Source organism: Ornithodoros turicata, chromosome 9 (genome assembly GCF_037126465.1).
Source record: "Ornithodoros turicata isolate Travis chromosome 9, ASM3712646v1, whole genome shotgun sequence".
In the NCBI taxonomy this organism is placed as follows: Eukaryota; Metazoa; Arthropoda; class Arachnida; order Ixodida; family Argasidae; genus Ornithodoros; species Ornithodoros turicata.
In genome coordinates this window covers 1,406,459-1,431,377 of record NC_088209.1, presented here as the reverse complement: position 1 = coordinate 1,431,377, position 24,919 = coordinate 1,406,459, and the positions used below count along the sequence as shown (strand labels likewise).

The following is a 24,919-nucleotide window of genomic DNA, read 5'->3' as shown; positions in this document are numbered from 1 at the left end:
TTAGGTAGTAGCGTAGAAAGGAAGTACAGCACTCCGGCGACAGACCTAATGAAAACGACCTCCCAAGACGTGGCTTTGGAAGCCGGACGTGTGTTCGTCAAAAATGCGTTGACGCGTGGTTGGTGGACGAATGCAAAGCCAAGCGAAATGCAAGGAAAGAGCCGGAAGGTGGCAGCATCTTCTTGGCCTTTCGGCGTGAGATCTCATTTAGTTCAAAAATATAAGCAAGCCTACACGATGACAGTGTAAGAAACTGCTAAGGATTATTCTCCTGCATGTGAGAACGCAGGAAATAAACGGTAACGTGGATATACACACGTTAGCGCACGCCTGTGGTGTATTAATCCAGCCGTACGCCTGTGAGATGTCACTGCGTACCATGTGTCGCCTTTTTGCTCCGCCATGGTTGTCAAATGCTTTTAGTCCCTACAAAATTTATACCGCTTGAAAGGCAATAGAATGATGAACAAATTAGATTTTTTGAGAAAATAAAGCGTGGGGTTTTTGAGAAATCGATCCGTGAAGTCGGCGTATCTTTTAGAGTGATCCCGGTTTGCTCCCTCATATCGCCTTAGCTTTATCATTCACAATCTCTAACAGCATACCGTTAGAAAGAGCATTTAATGGGCTATCTTTCAACTTCTCCACTTCTCCAACAGGAAGGCTACAAAATTCACGCAAAAGCGTGCTTTACGGCGTTTCTGCGATTTTTTTCTCAAGCGAACGGGCCGCAGTAGGTATCGGGCTATGCCACAGAGTTACAGTCCGGTATGTAGAGAATGAGTAGAAAAAATGTCGTCCCCGTCACTTGAACGTAGGGTGCATAGGGTTGTCTCAAACTTCGGCGCGAGTGCACGCTGATGAGGCACCGTCGTGCGTGTTTCAATTTTTTTACCGGCATCTGCTCCGATTTGAACTCTGAAATTTGTACCAATGTTCATCACAAAGATGTGGCTTTCACACAAAAAATATGTAACAATAGTGAGAAGGACCTCGATGGACGGGCTTGCCTGAATTGAGGTGAATCACCCGGTGAACCCCGGAACAGAACTGTTTTATTCTGACGCATGCAGACAGCATCTCATTGTCCCTGATTCGCACTTGTTAAACTGACCCCCTTTTAAATGGTACAGGATGTTGTTTTTTTTATAATCCCCCACTCTCATGACAATATGAATTGATGCCACTAACCTCACCCAAGCGACGTGATGCCTCCGCTGATACCTTGGCCGCTTCCACTTGCATACTTAGGAGTTTCCACACACTTTCACCTGTCCTGTCAGTAACTTCTGACAAGTGCTTTGGTGTAAGAGTTCTTTTGTCTTCGTTCACTAAATCACTCGCTGTAGATTCTTGGGCTGCTTTATTTGAGGCCACTTTTTCCTTTATGCTTCCACCGTAGCCTTCTGCAACCTGCGTATGGCCACTGTGATCCTCTGTCTGAATGGGTGCAGGTGTTTCACCTGCGAGAAAAATTGATTTCCTCGTACGACCATATTTCAAGTATTACGCACGTGTATGGATGCAACGGGTAATTTATAATGTTGCTGAGATTACGAACCTATATCTGAGCATTACGGTTTTTGTGACCTAAAACCTGTAACGAGAGCTTCATGAACTATAGGCAGGGTGTGCCAGTCTACTCTACAGTTCACAGCGAAGTCTGTTTGATCTGTCGTGTACAGGTTCGGACACACATAAGAGTATCGCGGGAGCACATGACCTGCAAGTACGCCAGCGCCGCGTAACTTATGTTCCTGGGTTTGAGACCTCACGCCTAGTGAACATCTGCCACCTCTCGGTTGGGTTCCTCATCGCTCTTGTGGCGCAGGCGGCTGGGGAGACCCACCTGCTCTTGATATTCAATCTCTGCTGGCGATGTTTTGATCAGTGCGTGGCGCGACGCAATATTTGTCCTATCGGAATCGAGAATAAAAGTGAAACAGGCGCATCTCGCGGCATACGTTGTGTCGTTACTACGGTATTAAAACGGCGTCGTTAAATCTTCCGATTTTGTCATGTAGTAACTGTTTATTGTTACGTATAGTTGTCTGTTTATTTTCTCGTTATGACGTTTGCAAAGGACGCATCGTATGTCATTAGATGCGCCTGTTTCACTTTCCTTCTCGATCCCTAAAAAACGTCGATGTCGTAAAAGATTACGCCGCGCCACACACTGATCAAAACGTCGCCAGCAGAGATTGAATAGCAAGAGCAGGTGCGTCGCCCGCCAGTGCCACGAGAGCAATGAGGAAACCAACAGAGAGGTGGCGAACGTTCACTAGGCGCAAGGTCTCAAACCCAGGAGCATCCGTTACGCGGCGATGGCGTACTTGCAGGTCATGCGCTCCCGCGATACTCTTAGGTGTGTGTGACCCTGTACCTACCTACATTGGCTAAGTGTGGGGCCGTATAGCTCAGCAGTGTGGAGTTGAGAGTTACGTGAATAAGACAACGCCTGACTGTCACTTCCACAGGGTTCCGCCCAACGAGACAGAAAGAAGCAAGACGTTCACTTTAATTCAACATCAGGATACAAAGCCTGATACAAACCATCCAATATAGAGTCTATGCTTCAGCGAAAGCTATTATCAATCACTGCCGACCATTTTTGTCGCACGCCAACGATGGAACAGCAGCAAATATTCCCCCTCTCAGTCGACATGGCTCACGCACGTCCCCACCAGCTGCCACGTCCCGATGGCGTCGGTCAAGAGCTTCCTGGTGCAACATCACAGTACCGGTACCACATCGAGAAATTACGCAAGAAGCACTCACTGCTCATAAAACTCACAGTTGCAGAAAGCAAGCAATGAAGGTGCTGTTGTGGCGCCACCTGTCAGTGGTCAGCCAGGCTGCACACTGTCGGGAAGCACTGGGATATCGTTGTACGACACACAGTTAGATCCGTGCTGCATCACTCGTTCTTCCTATGGTGTCAGCAAACCCAAAAGGTCAAAGTCGTGTCGCCTGACTGCCCTCCAATTATCCATTTCAGACAACACGGTAGCGGTAGGAGACGCTCCAGCCTAGCCTATGCAGTGCTGTTCACCTCTATCATGTGATCCCAGGACCAATGAGGGGTGTCCATAACACTCACGTCACATAGTGACACACATTGCGGCACTCGTCAAGTGTCTATCGTGAAGGTGAAGGAGGGTGTTTCGCGCACGGGAGATTCGGGAGACTATCGCAGGCGTCCCAATTTCGCTACGGTTGAAGTAATTGTGGGAAAACTGTTTTCGGGTGCCTAACATTCCATACCGACTAAAAACAGAAACGAAGTTGTGTGCCTCTAGATTGCTCCTTTAAGGTCCCGCAAAAAATTCCCAAAATGCACTGCTACACAAATTCAGACTGTGAAATTAACAACTTTTACGGTACTTGAAGCCACCTTGCCGCCACTAAAATGTTGTCACATTCAGTGGCGAAACTGATAACTTATGTTTGAACTTCGGATGCAACAGTGACAACGCCATGACAGTCAGTCTCCATTTGCATTGCTTCATTTGTTTTGTTTTGATTGGCACCGACAACCACAACACATGGTATCGGTCGAGTCATGCCAGTGGCAAGATCGCGTCGCCTGCCTCTCCACTGACCTCTTTGTGGCGCAGATATTCGAATGTAAAACGACCCCCCGACTTTGGAACGCAGGATTTTGGGAAAACAAGGTAGTCTTAGATTCGAGAAAATACGGTAAAGCTGCACATAGGTTGAAGAAAGTAGGAAGCTAATATAATGTAGATGTGATTTTTCAAAAGAAACCAGGGTGGTGACCTTTAATCGAGAATGTAAATCAGGAGAGGGAGTTTGGGTGTTGAATAAAACACAAAAAAAAGTTTGTGGGTTGTAGAGTGGGGGCTCTATATGCATACTGTTGAAATGCAGACGCGAATACATCAGGGAAACCTCCCGGTGTTATAAGTACTAGATTGAAAGAGCATCAATATTCTGTGAATAGGGGGCATATGGTACATTGGTATATCATTTGAGGGTCTGTAAGGGATGCATTTCCAAATTTGAGGAAACAAGAATTCTCTATGAAGGAAACAAGGAGGGAGCATTGTTATTCCATCAAGCCATGTACGAGGGTGGTTCCATAAGTTTCCGGCCCGAGGTAGAAAATGCACGCGAATTTGAAAATGCGATAAGGACGCATGGCGCCATCTGTTGGAGGGCTGGAGCACCACCCTCAACCCTCTCCATGCTTTTGTCGGTTGGAGAGCGGCATTTCAAACAGCCAGGGTGCACTCTTCAGTTAAAATGGAAAAAATCGAGTACCGCGCTGTGATAAAATTATTGACGAAAGGGGGACTTTCGCCTAAAGAAATTAAGGCGCGACTGGACAACGTGTACAGGGAAGCCTCTCCGTCGTACACAACGGTAAAAACTGGGCTAAGCAGTTTTGACTGGGCCAAGAGTCCATTGAAGATGATCCACGCGATGGTCGTCCAGTGGAAGTGGTGACACAAGAAAATTTGTCTCTCGTCGAGGAGGAAGTGCTGAGCGACAGGCGTCTGAAGGTGAAGGAAATCTCAGAAAGGCTGGAGCTTTCCAAAACAACCATTTTTCGCATCATCAGCGAGGGCCTTCACATGAAAAAGGTCAGTGCGAGATGGGTGCCACGACTTCTCTCGTCAGTTCAAAAGCAACAGCGCAGGGGATGTCACAGGGGATGAGACTATGGTGCTCTACTATGGTCCCCTTTCGAAAAAGGAGTCGATGAAATGGCGCAAACCAGGAGAAGCACCCCCAAGAAAAGCCAAGGTCACACAATCCACAAAGAAGATTATGGCAACAATATTTTGGGGTTGTCACGGGATCCCCTTAATCGACTTCAAAGAAAGGAACACCACAGTGAATGCGACTTATTATACTTCACTCCTGCACCGACTGCAATACGCCATCAAGGAAAAGAGGCGCGGCAGGTTGAGTCGAGGTGTCCGGTTGCTCCAGGACAATGCCCCTGTCCACACGGCTTCTGTTGCCAAGGCCGCACTGAAGGAGTGCGGCTTCGAAGAAATCCACCACCTACCCTACAGTCCAGACTTGGCACCGAGTGACTACTCCCTGTTCTCAAACTTCAAGAGGGATCTCAGAGGACGGAGATTTCAAAACGATAGTGAGGTGCAAGAGGCAGTTTTCCAGCATTTTGCGGACAAAACTTCGGACTATTTTTTCAGGGGTATGAGAATGCTGGTTGAAAGGTGTCAAAAGTGCATCGAAGTTAAAGATGTTGCGACACTTTCTCTGATGTGTTGAAGCATAATAGATATGCATCGTACTCATTAAGAGAACACCGTGGAAAAAATAATTTTTCCTCTTGCTAGATTGGTTCGGAAAATAGGCGCAGCCACAAAACAACGACCCACGGTGTGACTTCACGGACCCCTCTCCCCCATATGGCTTGGGAGATGCGCATCTTCCCTCGCTGTTCCTGTGTGACGTCACCGATGTCGCTTCTTCAAGGCCGTTTTTCTCCGTACCTGCTCACGTCATGGACCTGAAAACTTGAACACTGGATGATGTCGGGTGATAGAATAGTTTTTCGTATTTATCTGGGAAAGATGGAAACCAACTGTCACAACCCCTTTAAGGGTGACTATGTCGAAAAGTGATACACTTGTTTCGTCTCAATGACTATATAAAGTTGGTCGGGCCAGAAACTTATGGAACCACCCTCGTAAATAAAAAAAAAATCAGGAATGAAGTGTGTAAGTATGCTGTCAATTCATTTATTGGACGGAGCTGAAGGACTTCCGGTATCTAGAAAGAATGCAGTGCTACTGATAGGAAGGGAACAACAGTGGAAGACAAGGACACAGGGTCAACGAAACCTGTTGGAGGAAGGGCAACCTTGAGAAAGAGGTAGAGCGACGGTGAGGATATAACTGGAGCTTAAGTGAAACAGCAGTTCTTGGTTCGTCAGTCAGTGCTCTGCATTTGTGTAGTTTATTTTAGGTCCCTGGCGCTGCGGCTTTTAGTGTTTTTAATTAGGAACAGTGGCCCGTGGCTTATCCGCGGTGCAGCTAATACTCGCGAAAATATATTACATAAAGATCACACTTTCTGCATATGGGACAAGCAAACGAGCAAATATAAATTGGTAAAATTAAATGATGGCAGCTGAAGGAAGGGCCTTTTTGGTTTTTGACCACCACGAGGCTTTTCTTCAACTGCCATCATTTAATGCAAGTATGCAACTTGGCATCGTGAAGTTTGTGTGGTGTTTGCCCTGAGCGTAACTCCCACATTCACTACAATATGATAAATGGGTAAACGGCAAACTACAATGTCCAGCTTTTCCAGACACGATTCTGTACCATCTGGAAAGCGAGCTGAATTTGTTTCCGTTAGCCCTAGCAGTTTTGATTAGCATGTTGCAACAGCAGTACCATTTCCCATACTTCCAAACCAAGCAAAAACCAACTGACTGCTCAATGGGAAGTCGCTTCTCCAAAGCGACATCATAGTGCCGCACTTGCCAGCATCAAGGATAACAGCTTTTTTGAGGAGCTGTCCGAATATCATACAGACACTACGAATCAAACTAGAACCGTTCATTTCAATTTCGAATATGCCAAAAGAAGACCACTTCAAATATTTTGAATATCTCACCTTGGAAAATTTTGTACCTCGGAGCCAATTGGGGGAACTGCTGTTCCTAACGGGGAAGTCTAAGGCTTTTCAGTCAAAGTAGAGTATCATAAAAGAAAGAAGCCTACCTGCTTCGGGTATTGGAACACACATTACATTGCTGGGTGTGCATCCTTTGAACTATTTATCTGCATTCGTTATTTCTGCAACTCTGGATGCTTCAAATACATGTCATCATTGTTCCCGATGGCACAATTGTGCAAGATGACACAGCAACGATCGGCGATTTGGTTTAACAACTTATGTTCTTTCAAACTACATATGTGTAGCATGTGACATTTGTTATGCACGTGTTGGTGTTGTAACTCAGAGAGACGCGCCTGACAAATGTTTACGCTACGTAGACCAGATCTGTGAGGTCGACACTTGATAACACTTACTTGTCTCTTCAAAAGGCATTGGTACTGCACAGAGCTTTTATCCATGACAGTGAGTACTGGCTGGCCTCAACTGTTTTAGGTGTTCAGTCTCCGCAAATAAAAAAAATGACATTGTGTTTTCCTTCTTGTTCTCACAATGCACTTAGCAACACCTATGCCTCATTGCTCAACAACACCGTCACATATGCAGTAAAGACTGTTCAGTCACTGTTCATAAAAAGCAGGAATGCCACGCGTATTGAAAGTACTGGAACCAGGAATGACGAGGCAAAAGCACAACACACTGTCTGCCGAAAGGAGCTGAGCAGACGCCAAAAAGGTCGGAAGAGAATGCTTCCGACGTCACGACCGTTCAAAGTGCAGCTTTCAGTCAGTGACAAAAGGTGCAAGTTGAAAATTGTATTACAAATTCTCCGAGCTGAAAATGAACAAAATATTTTGCACGGTGGCTCGGTAAGATATAAGGAGTCATCCGATAAGGCCTGTTTACTTCACATCTGCGGTCCAGATGTACTGATGTGGACCAATATGATACACTCACCGGCAGATAAAGTCACGCTAACAGCAGTATCATCACCCACAGGATGGTCTCTCTGAGAAAGCTCTCTGCACCTCTCCGGGTCTACTGCTATATCTCCGTCCAGGGTGCTCACGCTGAAGTCGGGAGACAGTTTTCCTTCAGACTGAGTGCTTGTCATGAAGACTGCTGCAGCTCCTCCTAGAAGGCAGACAGAATAAAAGTCGCAACAGCTGACTAGTTTACTGGACATTTTTACGAGTCATTGAACCATACCAAGTACATAGTCCAAAACATTTTTTTTCAATGGGAAAAAACTGACGTTCTCATCACAGTCTTAATCCCAAAGTGTCTTAAGGCGACTATCACATTCAATAAGGCGTGTATGAGACTGATATGGTAATGCTCAGCATAGTTTTCCAGTCTACTTGGCCAAGTTTCTCCTCCGAAGACAGCTTACTTATTAAATAAACGAGTTTTAAAGATTCGCACTGCCTCTGCAGCTGAGCCAAAAAAGGCATAAACCGGGCACACGAATAGGAGCACGGCCCAGGTGATTGTCTCCAAGGTCGTCTGCTTCTCGTTCGCACCGCAGTATGTGAAGTGAAAAGACCTCGGTAAATTTGCCGACTTTCGTTTATCAGAGTGGGTGCTGACATGACCATGTTCCGTGAAGCACGGTGTTACGCTCCTGGCTGTACAAATATGTACGACGCTAACCGGAAACAGTATTTCACGAGCCACTCTCAGACATCTCTGCAACCTGCGGACGCCATCCATCACTCCCGTCCGGCTGCCAGGGCCAAGGTCTCTCTGCTGCTTCCTCATTGGCCTCGTCTGCGTCAAAGGGCGCTCCGATTTGCTTTGTCAAAGCAACGTGTGCAGAGAGGAAATTCCGAAATGCTCTCAACATCCATCCTTTGCTCTTGTCACGCATTACTACATCAAATCACGCAGAAACAACTGCACTAATCCACGTCATATTTTCAGCGCAATAGGGGAGATGCGAAATGTAGAGGAGCATCTCGTGGGCACGATAGTAACTACGTCCGCCATCTTGGTTATGACAAGCGAAACAGCGTATGCTGTGCCAACAAGCTTTCTGCATGCGCGATCTCGCTGCTTCTGATGGAAAATGCCCTCGCGTTACTGCGTCCCATAGTGCACACAGTGTGGAAGGATACACAGAGATGGGAACAAGGTATGTACAGCAATCTTTTTGGTTATAAATGGCGTTTGAATAATTGTGGCCCTGTGAACAGTCCTGCTGATTGGCTTGATGAAAAACATTTAAGAGCTGCTTCTCAATGAAATACATACTCCACTGGCAACTTCATGAGAAAGTTTAGATCTTTCACAAAGAAGCGCAGATACTTTCCAGGAACTTCTTCGGCTAAGCGGTTTCATAACACGAGACGTGCGATTTAAAACGGTGTTGGTTCAGGTTGGGACAAAGGTTGACAGAACGGAGCAGCATACTTTTTCTTCGGAGTGACACCCTAGCGGCTGGAACACATAGAAAGGACAAATACATACAAAGCCTAGAGGGTAGAGCAAAAGAGTACAGCCCAGGACCGGTAATCCTGAAGATGTGGGTTAGTGTCCTACAGCTGGATAACCTTCTCAGTAACTTTCATCTTTCGTCAAGGATTACTGACCTACGCTTGTTGAGGTCCGTTGTTAACCACATTTATTTCTCCTCCCTCAGGTATTTTTTGGACAAATGGGGGCGAAAACGACAGGAAAAAAATAGCATTTATCCCTTGAACAAGTCTACTTGGCCATATACTGCATACAGGTTGTGAACAGCATTCGAATAGCATCAGATATTAATTTCATATTCCCTAATTCATTCATATTCCCTAAAGCTTCAGGCTCTACCCATAAACTGAGTTAAGCGCGCAATTTCTGCAAAATTCTGCGCAAAACCTCATACTCCGCCCAGACCCACAATTCCGCGAATTTTTGCAGAATCACAGAATAAGAAGGGCCTTAATTATAACCCTGCATTGAAAACGTCACTCATCCTTAGTCCAAGTTAGATATCACCAAGATTAGACAACAATCAGAAAGTCGGCATCCATCGTTACTTAACATACACATTTGCAAAATCATTTGTGCCACAGACATCCATTGAATGGTACCAGCTTCCCACTTCAATCACCGATATCCAGCACTAAAAAGAAGCACTACTTGAACATTTTTGTGTTGCTGAATAACTATTACTCATATATAATTTTGTGTTACTGGCTCTGTGTTGTATTGGTGTTCTTTTGAAATGTCCTGCTCCCCTCTGTAATGCTTCTGCCCTGAGGGTAAATAAAATAAAATAAATAAACATGGCTCCGCGCGTTCGCCCTTAACTCGCCACTCCAGGTATAACGAGGACGAGGAGGTACGATGCCACGTCAGCGATGACGTTATAAGGAGAACTCGTTGTGGTTCGCCGGGCAGTGGGGCCAGTGCCTTGTCCCTTTGCCACCATAAACCAGTTTCACAGCTTCTCCCGGAGAATTGGGGATAGAAGAAGCAGCAAAATCATTACCGAGCCAGGAGAAAGGCTTTTTCAGAACCCCGAACAGCCGTGTAGCAGACGACAGCGAAGCGGCAGACAACATTTTTCTAGGTCAATCAGCGAGTGTTCTCCTTATAGTGTCAGCGCGAGGTTCCAGGCAGATCACAGTCTGGTACTGCTCTCCACCACAGTTGCGCACGGTCGCTTTTTGCGGCGTATTTTAAATTCAATTTCTGCGATAATTATGACTCTGTGGTGTGAATTACTTCGCATGGTGCATCTTACATGCCTACTTAACAGTTTTATAGGAAGAAAACAGGGTGTTAAATATGACTTCTGTGCTACTTTAAGTCGCAAAAAGCGACTTTTTGCATCTACTTCTAATCATCACTTGTATGATCGAATAAATATTATTATCGTTATTATTACGTGCCATGCATTTATAACTGTCAAACTCTGAGGTTTTTGAGACGAAGTTAAGATAATTCAGCTAAGATTTCGAAACTGTGAGTAATTGTCACGCAACAGCCTCGCACCGGCATTCGCCAAAGGTATTTTCTACCTTTCTACCAGGTGCGCAGCGGAGCAGAGTTCGGTTGCTGCACCTTCTCATTCTGCGAGGACAGGGAGATGGCCAGTGTTTCTGCGTTGCTGCACAGAGCGGTCGCATGCAACGATGGCCTGGAAGGCAGTTCTCTCACAAGAATCACATGTTCTTCATTTCGTTCGGTTGCTTTCGTTTTCCCTTACGGTGCCATATAAGCGAGCATCTGTTGCTGCTTCGCTACCTGTCTTTCAGGACCTTCCGATAGCGTGAGTGTTGGAATCATTACAAAGACAGCACAGCCAGAGCAGTGACACTGGAACGAAAGTTTTCAACACCAAGCATCCACCGCGACATTTTTCGACGCAAAGTGATTTCGACTTTCTGTGACTTCTTTTTCTCGTGTCAATATAGTCGTTTATGTATAATTAAGGCCCGTCGTTTCTGCTGCGGCAAATCCTGAATTCTGCAGCAGCGAACTGTGAATCCTGCATTTTTCTGCGCTAAAAGGCAAATTGGCCTAGTTCAGACAGTAAATACTCTCTATTCACTCTTAGTGCGAAGGAACACGGTTACAACTCCAAACACTTTTGTGGCTTTGCATAACAAGATACATTGTACTTTTTTCTGAGATACTTGCTAAGTGACCTCTCTGCATGTACAGAGTTTACTGTCACACAGAGGCTATGGACACCAAAGCAGCGGTCAGCGTTTGCATTCCACTCCAGAATCTCAATGGGGCCATATCATCACATGGGGTCATATCACGACCTAGTGGCCTCATTCGTTACATTGAAAATGTTGGAATTTCAATTACAGTAGAACCCCTTTATAGTGAAGTCGTCCGGACCATGAAAAATCTTCACTATATCAGTAGTTCATTTTTTTCTGGCATGTATGACCCACAGAATGCATGTAAGCAGCAGATATTGATAGTAATGGAATACGCACACTTTATTTACATGAAGACACCTGAGAACAAGTACATTTGGAACTGGTGCTATCTGAAGTTGCAGGAAGGAGGTCTGCACAAGATTTTACCCTCATGGCCGCTTCCGCTTACGAAGCTCGAAATGCACTGCAATGCACGGCGCGTTTGACAACACCAAACAAAACAAAATGGCGAGCCTGGATGCCTGGCTGGTTGGTCATGACTCATGACCACGCCTTTCATCCTACGTCATTGATGCCGCCCAACTTCTGGAACACGGCGTGAGTTCCGTTTTCGACCACGATAGCGGAACGAGTCATTTTTTCAGGGAAATTTCGAAGTTTCGGCCGACTTTTCTTCACTATATCCGGTTCTCGGACAGAAAGTCTTCACTATAAACGGGTGGCCAATACATGGGCGTCTATGGGCATTCAATTGGGACCGTGATTTCCCATCACTACATCAGTTTCTTCACTACATGAGGGTTCACTATAGCGAGGTTCTACTGTATCTTGAAATCCCACTTATCTCTAATTTCGCTCCGTTTTTTACGACATGGAGTTAAGGAGGGTTTACTGTAGTACACAGCGTTCGTGGTGCATTTGTCATCCTCACAATAAATGTACAACTAGTACTGTTGAGCTACTACCGAGATGCTTCCAAAGAAAGAAAAGAGGGCTTACTATTGCTGTTGCTCTTTAATTTCATCGCTCTGGCAAAGGTGAATGGTTCTGGGACGAGGTTATAGAAGGAGATGTCAGTTGCATTTGTTTTAGTAACAGTGTCCTTGGAAAAGCTACATTCAGCTTCCTGTTTTATGACTGGCACAAAACGAGGGTCCTCTTCAGAAACATCGCTGCATTCCTAAAGTAGAGAAAACAGAGTGCTTAGAATTCTGTAGGACTGTTTCTAGAAACAACTCCACATCCTTCCGGGCCCACTTGCACCAACGCACATTTGTCAGTGGCATCTCCAGCAGCCTCGGTAGAGCTTGAGACATGAAGTCTCCAATGCCGCCCGTACGTAGAACACTCACAAAGCTACTGAGGAATGTTGTTACTGTCAGTGCAAACGGGCCCTCCAGAGAATGTCAGCAATGAACGGCATGATGTCACGTAGCTTGGGATGAAAAAAAGGCGGATTGGCCACTGTCCTTACTTAAAGGGTTCCCAGTTGGTCGCCCAGTACACTTTGTGCTCACACTACTGTTTCAAAATAAACACTTCTTTATTACGTACAACAGACTTTTGTGGTGATTTACTGTGCAGCCCTCATCTTGCCTAGCTCAGTTGACTTTAGGAATTGGCCTGGACAGTTTAGGACACTGATAGACCGCTTTTACTAAATGGAACGCCGACACCTTTTTTTGTGATCGTGCAGTAAAAGTGGTCTATCTATGTCCTTCTAAGCTGTCCGGATTAATTCCTAAGGTAAACTGGCAATGCGAGGGCTGCACAGTAAATCACAGCAAAAAGTTTGTTGCGTGTAATAAGAGTATTCCCTGCCGTTGAGTTGTGGCAGTCAGTACATAGATGAGACCTCAAAGTGCATCAGTGAATGCCTACAGCAGCATAAAAACCACAGTGAGTCTGGACTCATGTCAAAACAACTGTCTTTGAAGAGGCAGTTGTTAGGTGGAGTCATCCCACCCACTGTGGAAGGGAGATTATCGGGGCAACCTTCTTGAGCACAGAGTACAGTAATTCGTGCCTAGCTATAAAAGGAGCCTTTTGAATCAATTTTACTGGTGTTTGCTTTTTGATTACCATATTTTACTGACTCTAAGATGACCCCCGTGTTCAGGGTAAACGAATTTTGAAAAAAAAAAAGAAAAAAAAAAGCAAAGAGGGATTGGGAAGAAGCTTAACAGTTGGAAACGATGCACAATATCATTTATTCATCACCACTTTCTTCGCCACTGTTTTCTTTATTACTATCTACCCACAGTTCATTGTGCTCAATTCAGTTCGAAACGTTAGTCAAACCGTACTTTTTAAAATCACGCGCGACGACGTTGTCTTTGCACCAAACGCCCAAAATCTACTGTGCTTGCACAATTCTTGATCTCTCCCTATTGCTTTAGCCATCTTCTAACATTTGCTTCCAATACTTGAAACCGCGCCTGCACCGCTAAATTGAATCCGTGGATGCAATAAGGGGAGGATAAGAGGAATTATCACATTTTTTTAGCACTTTTGTTCCTTTGACATATGCATAGCAGTGATAAGAAGCCGAAGGAAATTTAGGACCGTACTGTAATTTATTGACCTGCTACAGGTGGGTAAGAAATGGGAAACGCATGTGTGTCAATGGGATGGAAAGTCAAATCTTTTCGACACACGCATGCAAACGGTGAAGCTTATATTCTGCTACTATGAGGAAATTAACTTCAGCTTCCACTCAAAAACCACGTTCCTCCTACCTCACGTGGCAGTATCAGCAGTGCTACTGAGCATTATAACAGGAAAAATGCGTGTACAGTCACAGACAGATTTTTTGGACTCCTTTGCAGAACAGCCGCTGGTCCCATAGAGTTGATGTAAAAGAACGTCCAAAATTTCGGACGCCGTGCAGCCCCGTCGCTCGATATTTCGGGCTCTGTTTGTCCAACCAGCGAATTTCTCTCTTGGGGTGACTGAAAATGTCGGTATCATCCGAAATTCGTATCAAAAGAAATCAACCAACTAAAATATTGAGGCAAAAAATAGGCAATGACTGATCACTTTTCATTCCTCTGAGTAGAAGAGGTCTGTTGTAACGCAGATGAGTCTTCGTTTTTGGCCAACCACTTGATTCAAAAGGTCCAGCACGTGCTGTCTGCCCGCGACAGCGCTGTAAATCGAGCTTCACCTGAAGCACGCATGCGTTAGTTGAAGCCGACTTGCAGACTTGATGACGGCAGTGCCTCTGTCAGTGTACAGTGACAAACTGGCACTTTGGGAAATAGAAGCTGATGTTATCAGGCAGAGCTGGAAACGCGTTACCAAAGCATCGACAAATTTTTCCAGCCTACTAGTGCTCAGTAAAGTTTATTTTGAAGCGGAATTCGTTTTTTCGGACCATTACTCGGACTTTTGCGGGATCCCCACTGAGTCTGAAAAATCGGACAGCGACTGTACTAATGTAAATAAGTCATATTATGCTGGCCATCTAGGTTACAATATTCGAGAACAAATTCCAAGAAGAAGAATATTCCTTGGCAGCACAATAGGGCTGCTCTCCATCGCACAAAGGTGACTTCGCCATAATTGGCATCACCTTCAAAGTCAGACTTGGGAAAAGTTTTTTTTTTTCTACACCAAAACTCTGTGCACAAGGGGATACATCATGTTTATAGATTATGTTCCATTTCTGCTAAATCACACACACCAAAACGATGCTAACAGCACATGCAGGTAGAGGAGACACACACATAGAGGGTGTCTTTTTTTTAATACAGATTTTTGCATTAGAAACTAAGGGCTATGGACATGCTGTTTTCACTTCTATCACCACAGGGCCGGCGGACGTTCTTGGCCATATGTTGCTCAACCGTCAAATGACTAATTGCATAAGAGTTTTTCATAAGCTTTTTAGTTATAAAAGCTATGATGCTTTCCCAACGAGAACACCTGTTTCTTTCAGTGACCTGATATCGTAGCCGTCTTCAGAACAAAAATCCGTTCGGTAGATTGTCCGCAAAAAATTTGTGAAGGAACACCATTTTTTCTTTATTTTGTTCATTGCGCATCTTCGGAGACACGTCTTTCCTTCACGCCCAATGTGAGAGGGTGAAGGAGCCTTACTTGTCGAAGATGAGCTTTAACTTGCGGAAACAAACCAAAACCATATGTATCGGGTGACACTATCAGAACTGCCCTTATCTTTGGTTGCATTTTCTTTTTTCTTTTAATCTTTGTCCAGGACGCAAGAGGCGAATGTGTGCTCTTTCACCCTCTCACATTGGGGGTGAAGGATAGACAGGTCTCCGAAGATGCGCAATGAACAAAATGAAGAAAAAATGGTGTTCTCACTAATTTTTTGTGGACTATCTACCGAACGGATTTTTGTTCTGAAAACGGCTACGATATCAGCTCACGGAAAGGAACAGACATCCACATACCCAGAGCTGATAGAAGTGAAAACAGCATATCTATAGCCCTTAGTTTTTTTATGAGAAATCTGTATAAAAAAAAAAGATAAAAAAAAACTATATATCACACATCTTGCATTCACGTTATTCGACGGAACCCAGATGCAAGTACTTTACCAAACATTCACTCAAAGTCTTCTCGGTTTGGGATTTTTCGTCTTATATCCTTATCGCATCCACAGGTTCAATTGTTGCCGCATTCAATGGCAAAAGCCATAGCTTTGCAATCAAACACAGCAGTGACGATGCCATAAGAGTTCATCTTCATTACGTTGTGGCCCTTGTACTCCAAGGGAGTGACTCTGTCTAACCCCACAAAGAGTCTCAGTTTGACGCTCAAAATTCTCGCCTGCGTGGTGAGACTCACAGCTATTTCTGCTTCCAAGTTTTGACACGCACTGTGGACAGGTTTTTAAAAAGAGAGCATCGGAAAAATTTATTTTGCTAAAGGTGTTGCGTTTTTCAATATAACACACACCGCCGCTAATGTGGGCAATGAGCGATGGCAAGTTTCCCGCCGTGGACCGATCACTCATATTTGTGGCACAGCCCAACAGACATCGACGGAGACAAGGGCAGGGCAATACCAAGAGAACTCATACTCTCAACCGAACAGCTTTGGTGAGCATTTACCAACTATTCACCCTTCATCCTCTAGTGGATCGATCAACTGATTCTCCATTGATTCTTTTGTGAATCGTTCATCGTTGTGAATATGTGCAGGTCAATCGAGCATCGATGCACCAAAACACATCTCGTCTGCTAGCTGGCAGAGTGACGTCGCTTTGCTTCCGTCCCTTTGTCTCCGTGACATTGCTTTGAGATGGTGTCAGTAATTTTGACTCTAGCTACGAGCACCGGAAGTTCACTTCGCTATTTAGTGGATGGAGTCGTGACTTTTTTGGCTCTGGAGTTGCCATTTAACGCACCCATTGCTTCGTTTCCTTCAACAACCACAACACGTTGGATTGCTATGCCACTGGCCCGATCCCATTGCCCTCTCCCACCTCTTCACTGACCTCGTTGCGGCGCAGAAAACAACAGGATCTCAGATTTGAGAAAACATCGTATACTGTATAAGTAGGGCGTGACTTTTTCCGGTTAAACCCGATTCCGCTCGGTTATTCCCCCCCCGAACTGACCTCCGACCAATTCGGGTTAAACCCCATTTCTCCCCGAATTCCAGTCACTATGGAATCCTCAAGTGACGTTTTCACAGAAGACGAACAAAAGTCGCCACGTGTAACACATCTAAGAATGGCTCACTTACGTTCCCAGCAATACACCCACGTGTCAGCACAGTCTATGCTTTTGGGGATTACCGCTGAGAGGTCACGATCTCGCAAAAAAACAACTAAAGAACAAACAAGAGAGATTAGGAAAGGGCTTCATAGTCGAGAAGAGAATCAAAAACACCCGAAGGCACAATTATCGCCCGATTTCTCCCTGAATTACAGATTTAAAAATAGCTCCCGATTTTTACCCCCCGAATCTGAGAAAGGCATTTAACCCGAAAAAGTCACTCCCTATGTATAAGTAGGGCCTGACTTTTTCGGGTTTTATTTTTGGCCAAATTCGGGGGGTAAATATCGGGTGATATTTTTCATTTGAAAATTCGGGTGTATTCGGGTTAAATCCCGTTACGGCATATTCTGTCGTCAGGAATTCGGGTGTATTCGGGTGATTTTTTTTTGTTTAATAAAAACTTGTCTTAACATGGAACTAATGTTTAGCAATGTTATCAAACTTTATTTTAATGCACGCTTACGAGTGTGCCACGCGACCCGGATGTTTTCGGGTAGATTCGGGTTAAACCCTAATTTTACAGATTTCGTTCGGGGGGTAAATATCGGGCGGATACGGGTTTAACCCTAAAATGTCAGGCCCTATGTATAAGTGGTTAAATTCGCGGGCTCGATAATTCGCAAATTTGTGAGGAGCCAGGGTCAGGCAATTATTTGCGGAACCTCGAATTCGAGGTTCCGTGGTGCGTTGACCCTGCACCGGGTGTCGTGGGCGCCCTCCATCTTGAATATCCAGGACGAGGTTAACAGAACGGATCACAATTGGGTAATATCACATTTCCATTTGTCTTCCTCTTGAGCCCTTCTGACCGAGAGGGCTGAGATTAGGGGGTCCTTACTCGGCTGGTATCGGTGTCATTGCCGAATTGCCCCGTCTCCTGCCATTCCTGTCACCGCATCGAGCGGGTACGATTGGCATTCGATGCAGCATAATAGCGTAAGAAACCCCATACATAAGTTGCCTCAGCTTCCTGGGTAAAATTTCTTACATATCTCGTTCGCATATTTTTCTGTCATTGGTTCAAACATTTTGCTCAACTTTAAATTTGTGAAGAAAAGAGTGCTCGCGAATTTCTAAAAAATTAGTGCTTATACAGTATTTGATAAATACGGAACCATGTCAAAGCAGCACATTTTTGTTGCATATTTCTCTGGCTCAGAGTAGAACTTGGGATATGGCAAGCGTGCGAAGAAATAAAGAGCAGAAAAAGTGTTAAATAGCATTGCCCACCTCATTAGATAGTTTCCTCAGTTTGGAGTTCCGAAACCAACGTTGGATTTTCTGAGCAGCTGAGTCGTCCTCGTCACCTATGAGCGAAGATCAAGTGTTACTTCTAACATGAAGAGCAAATACAGTGGACTGCTCTTAAACGGAACTCTAAGGGAATGGAACTATTGTTCCATTTATCGCAAGTTTCATTTAAGCAAAGTACACAGATTCAATGAAATGCAACTTTATTTCAAGATAATCAACTTCCACTGCTGTAGGTAGCGAGGAAAAAAAGAGTTAACGGCTGTTCTCTTCGCATTTTTTTATTTGTTTACAAAATATACCTGCATGCCTGAGGCTCGGAAAATATTTCACGCGCACCTCGGTCGTCTGCAATGAGGTTTATCTTTCTGTTCTGCCGGGCAAACTGCGCATCCTCTTCCTGCGTCTACGTTTCCGATATTACCTGTCAGTATCACGTGGCATCACCCACATCACCATCCAATGCGAGGTCTGCTATGACGACAGCGGTGACTTTGGCACATCAAATTTAATGGTTTCTTTTTTTTATTTGTTCTCCCGATCATGTCCCCGAATTATCCGCACCATTGACGCAAGTGAAACCCATTCATGTGGCTGTATCTTGAAAGACTTCATGAAGACCATGATGAAGACATATGTGGACGCGAGCTAAACCTAACATTGTACGAGTGACTGATGGATTGGATTGAACTAGCTATGACTTCCGCCCGGGTTGTGAGACGTGAATGGTAATTCTTCCGGGTTCGGCGCTATCTCGGTACCTCCACTTTGTTCCATTTACACAAAGCACGTAAAACGGATTGTTTCAATTATCGGAAGATTTTTATCATTGCATGTATAGGAAACCAACCAAAGGTGACTCTATTGTTCTGTTTATCCATAATTTCTGTATAACAGAGTTTCGTTACGTGGGAGTCCGCTGTAGTAGCATAATAGCAGTAGTAAGGAGCGTTAGAGTACAGTCGAACCTGTTTATTGGGTTAGTGATGTTGACAGGAACACAACATCCGACTGTTCTATCAGAGTGATGAACCTTTGCGACCATAGGAACTTTTGCAAAATCATCTAGTGGGATCGTGCCAACCATGTAAAATGGTGGTGGTGCGTGGCTTCTGCACATGCAGATTAGTTGAAAGCATTTCAGCTTGGAATGCTTTTCAAAGGATAACATAATCATCAATATCATGCTTTTTTAAGGCCTTTGTCCACTGCTCGTTACCCAGTACTGTGGGCATCATCGTTTTCACAATCAAAACTATGTTGGCCATTAGAATGTCTATGGATAATTCGACGACATGTGGTCATGCACAACTGTCTGTCATTTTGAAGGCACGATACTTAACGCCCTTGGTTTTCCACGAAATTTTGGGGAATTAGGAATTAAACTAACAGGCAAAAATGAGAGAAGTCTAGCACTCGCGAGTGAATGAAATAAGTATTTAAAGAGATTGAAACATTTATTTTACTGAAAAACAAGCTTTCGGTACAGAAGCTGAGAAAAGCCTTTTCTCAGCTACTGTACATTAGAATGCAGGCTAGACACGAGTGCTGCCATTGTTTATCTTTTCTCAAACCCCAGCAGTGTAATATTTCTTCCAGCAGTCTTCTTTACCATGTTCGCTCACCTGAGATCTCTCGACGGTTTTTGTCTCAGGTAACGCTTCTACTGTACATCGCCTTCTTTTGTATTTCCTTTTTCGTGTCCTCAGTCCTCTCTAATAAGAATTTGTATTTCCTCCTCACCACCTTCTTTGTCCCCTCTCTCTGATGTACATTAGTATCAGTATCTCTACCAAGTGCTCAATGTATCGCACCTGACGAAGGACGGACTCCGTCTGAAAGCTTCTTTTTCAGTAAAATAAATGTTTCAAAATTTTTAAATACTTATTTTAATGACCAATTAACCGCGGAATCCTTAGTTTGGCACAGGATTTCCGGAATCCTTTATTTGAAGGGTGTGCGGATATTTGAGTTCTTGAATTCAAATCGAATAACTATCACTTGAAGTATTCAATTTGCGAATTGAATACCAAATCTTAGTTTTTCCGGATATTGTACTATTTGCCGAACATGAACGACACCTCCCGAAAGTGAGCTTCACCTGACACTTCTGTGTATGAGGTGAAGCATGCTTTAAGAAATTGTCCATGCTGCTGGAAAACACAGACAGATTGTTGTTTAGCTTGAGGTAACGTCAGCCCAAGTTTATTGCGCATACTTCGCCAGAGGATGGAGCGTCTTTTCCGTATGCAGTTTAGCTGTAACAGTGGGGGATTTTGATTTGATGTCTGCGAAGTTGCCTTCAAAAAGCAAAGACTGTTAAACGATGCCTACAGCCCAGGAACAAAAAAAGGTGTCATAAATATGTAACTTCCCCAGGGCATGTATTGTAAACTCCTTCCTATAAAGTTCCCATAAACTCTGTAGGTGCTGAAACATCTTTCAGCAGGTATAAAATGATTGCAGGTGACAGACCACACCAGAAAAGATCATAAGACCACAAGATATCATGTACGTAATACTGAGCCACAACGGTGCTTTAAATCCGTAATTTCATAAAATATTTTTTGTTGCCACATTATCGAAGAAAGTAAAATGTTTCCCATTTCAAGCAGTCATTCTGCTCGCTGTGGAAAACTGCGCAATTTACATGTTGGTGCAGTGAAATTTTAGATTTGCCGCAGCAGAAAATTGTGGGCCTTAATTGTCATCACATAGGCAAACCATAAGAAGCTCCAAAAATGGACTCGCTGAAATTCAAGCACAAATTTAACCACCAATACTGGAACAGCACAACTGCACTACTCTCATCTTCATCTGAACTGCGAGAATCTGCTTTTTTTCATTTTATCCCACTTTCGCCCGATTTAGGAAACACAATGGTCTATGAGAAAGTAACATTGGTCTCCTTGCAAAAGATTGTGCTCATACTGTTGAATGAATATAAAGAAGCATCTGCTGCAGCAATATGACAAACAAATTTGTAATTACAGATCACAGTGCCTACGTGCTTGAGAGCACCCAAATATCAATTTTTGGAATGCTCGCATTTCCCTTCCAGTGGCACTGGCTGTAACACGTTGGATTACGCATGGAGATTATTATAGCAGCACGGACGCAAACCCCTGACTACTACGAGAGGACTTGATGGGATGGTGTTTCAGTGTGTCCTTGTCCGCATGGACAAAATAAGCTCCCGTAGGAACAGATAGTGGGTTAGTAAGACATTGTTTGTTCCTTTTCACTTGTACCAACAAATATTTGCTATCAAGAAAACTAAAACCTACTACAGTAAAATCCGCGTGTAACGATATCCTTCGTAAAACGATGGTTCATGATTTTACCGTCAAAATATACATTGTTTCTATGGAGAAACGACCCGCGTACAACGATGGAGGCCGTTGTTCCGAGTACTCGTATAGCGATGTTGGACGCATTCCCGTGCGCGTAACCTCGCGGCGTCGATGATACGAATCTCACGGGGTAGCGGAAAAAATTCGTAACATCCGAAATTCGTATTAAAAGAATTAAACCAAAATAAAAATTGAGGCAAGAAAATAGACAGCGTATTTTCCAATACTGTCAGTGAAAGAGGCCGGTGGTAAAGTGTTTGTGTCTCGGTATTTGGCCAATGCTGCTCAAATTCGCGCGATGACTCAAAAGGCCCAGCACGTGCTTTCCACCCGCGCGTCGTGCGACAGTGTTCTAAAGCGAAGCACACAGGCATTAGGTGAAGCCAACTTGCGGAATGGTGACGTGTAATGTTGCCAGAAGTTGTCTTGATATGTTTCCTGGTTCCCTCCACAAGTTCCGATCGCTGTTCTCACAAGCCAGTGCGATGTCACACAGCTTCGCCCTTTTTTAAGCATCTGTTTTATTTTTATTTTATTACACGCGGGGTGGTGCGCGACTTTTCGGGGACGCGCTATTTAAGTCAACCCTCGTCTAACGATGTAACCCGTATAACGATGGAATTCGCGCTTACCGCCAATATTGTTATACGCGGGTTTCACTGTATACCCAGACCCCTGGATATGGCCTCGCAAAATCCTGATACCCGAACCCTAGTTGTAATAAAATATCAATTTTAATCCTTTATTTCAGTATTTTCCCGTTCGTACAAATACCTCCGCGTACAAAGGAGCAGCAACAAAAGGATACAACATAGTCATGTAAGCAAAAAAGGTTACAAGTTATAGACAAATTGGAAAATAAAACGACCGCTACAGACTGTTATTGTACTCACGTATTCTGTCAAAACTTGCCGCTCTGTGTCCCAATTGACGGTGTTCTTCAGGTGAAGGAACTCTGCGTTGCATGGGAATGTCTCGCAGTCCATCTACGTCAAATGAACGAAGCGCATCGCGAATCCTGGAGGTTACGTCTGCAGCTTTTGAACCTGCAAAACGCAGCAGAATGTAATATTAAATGCGCTTGGCGGTGGGCTATCTGGTATGGCACTGCATAGAAGTACAAATAGGACAGGACGAGGGAACAGACTATATACGAGACAAGTGCAACTGTTTAATGGGGGAGATGAGGGCAAACGGATAGCAATTAAACGGAGGCATGACAGAGAGCTTGCTTCTGCGCTGTATCAATACAATGTTGTTCTAGTGCGGATCAACTTTTTGCAGAGATCTTGCTGCTGCGGACTTTGTGCGCCTACCAAACTTACCGGGGTATGCAGTTCTGGTCGAAGGAAGCAGTGTCCCGATTGGTGGGTCTTTACCATCAGCAGGTCGCCTAGTGCCTTGTTCGACATTGTTCGATATTTCATTCTCATAAGCATAATGTTATCACGCCCACTGCGGTGTCCCTTCTGGGAACTTCATTATAGTTTTGTCATGAAACAAAATTTGTAGGAGTCGTGTTTAACAGACAACTTCATTTTACATTACATTACGAGGGGACCAACTCCAAGGGGTTTGCCCAAGTAACGTCGAGGTGGTTGGGGGAGCTTGCAGCTTCCCCCTCCCCTCTACTGCACTCTGTACGCCCCTATCTCAACCCTGAGGAACTGCAGAACCCCTACGAGCGTCTGTCTCGTGAAGCTAACGAGAGCTAACAAGCTAATAAAAACAAAGGCAAAAGCAGCCAATGTGCATCAAACAAAGTGCCAGGATGGCGAGAGAACCCGTGCACAAAAGACTATAGGGTGATTTCATCTCAATTCAGGCATGCCCGTCCGTCGAGGTCCTTAGATTTTGCTATATATTTTTTGTGTGAAAGCCACATCTTTGTGATGAACATTGGCACAAATCTCGAACTTCAAATCGGAACGGATGCCGAGAAAAAAAATTGAAGCGCGCACGACGGAGCACTTGGGCCGAAGTTTGAGACAACCCTGTGCGCCCTACGTACAAGTGACGGGGACGACATTTTTTTTACCCGTTCTCTACATAGTGGACTGTAACTGTGTGCCATACGCTGATACTAGAGTAACCTAGAAGACCGAGTAGGGCGAACGGGCAACTTTTTGTGAAGCCGCTGCATGTAGACGGCAAGCGGTGGCGCTGCCATAGCTCTCCCTTGAAGGTTTTGCGTTGTCGTCTGCTGCACGGTCGCTCTGTTTCTGCGATATTTCGCGTGCTTGTGCTGTTGGGACTGTTGTATTGTAGGGGTGTGCGAACATTCGAGTTCTCGAATTCGAATCGAATATCAAACGCTCGAACTATTCGATTCACGAATCGAATATCCAATATTCGATTTTTCGAATATGCGACTATTCCACGAATATGAGCGACACAACCCGAAAGTGGGCTTCACCTGATGCTTCCGTGCATGAGGTGAAGCCTGCTTTACGAAATTGCCCTTGTTGCTGCAGGACCAACACAGGCCGGACGGTGTTTAGTTTAAGATAACGTTATCCAAACTTAGTTTTGTAGACATCGTCTGTGGAAGAGATGGCGCCCCTCCCACATACAGTTTAGCGGTGCCGACGAGAGACTTTCATTTGATCTTTGTGAGGTTGCCTTTAAAAAGTTAGGACTCTTGAGTAATGACCATAGCCCACAAACAAGAAGGGTGTTTTAAAGATGTCCTTTATGTCTAAAATTTCAGCAGTGCAGCTTCCTTGGGTGAGAGCACAGAAACTAAACTGTGTTCATGGGGGCAAAGCTGAGGCAGGATGCCAATTTGTTTGTTTCACAAATGGCCTGTGGTTGTCTGAAACAATTACAGCCTCATCCGTATAATATGCTACTGCCTGACATAAAATTTTGAAATGAAGGTAACCACTCCAGTAAATGTAGGCTCACCTGAAAAGCGGGAAGCACTCTCATGTTAAATTAAACGAGTAGGGGCTTGAAACAGAATAATTGGATGTCTCTCTTGTAGCAGTTAATGCCACAAAAATTACACTAAAGCCATGGGCCACAAAATGGAAACTTTTAGTGCAAAAGTCAAATATTGTAAATTTTGCACGAATATTCGATTCGGTATTCGGAATTTTTTCCCCCATTTGATTCGACATTCGATTCGACTTAAAATATTCGGATTCGTACACCCCTATTGTATTGACATTTTTTTGCTTTCTAATGGCGCTGTATTATCGCCCTGAACCAGTGAAAAGTACAAGGAACGGGCACAGTTACGGGACACAGGTCGGAAGCGTGGGTCTCCGTAATGCCGCGGCCGTAGAAAAACTACAACTTCGTGTGAAAATTTATGGTTGCCAGACGG

At 44.5% G+C, this 24,919-nt stretch overlaps 1 protein-coding gene across 3 annotated transcripts in view; it reads right to left on the bottom strand.

The window, feature by feature from the left end:
* LOC135368048 (centrosome-associated protein 350-like) overlaps positions 1–24,919 on the bottom strand; it is a 168,599-nt gene that overhangs the window by 83,920 nt on the left and 59,760 nt on the right. For all 3 annotated transcript variants that reach the window (XM_064601126.1, XM_064601128.1, XM_064601127.1), the window contains exons 13-17: positions 22,482–22,634; positions 18,215–18,291; positions 12,231–12,411; positions 7,582–7,758; positions 1,192–1,463 (exon numbers count right to left, since the gene is read on the bottom strand). In XM_064601126.1, coding sequence (XP_064457196.1) covers positions 1,192–1,463; positions 7,582–7,758; positions 12,231–12,411; positions 18,215–18,291; positions 22,482–22,634 — 860 coding nt within the window. The remainder of the gene's footprint in view (positions 1–1,191; positions 1,464–7,581; positions 7,759–12,230; positions 12,412–18,214; positions 18,292–22,481; positions 22,635–24,919) is intronic.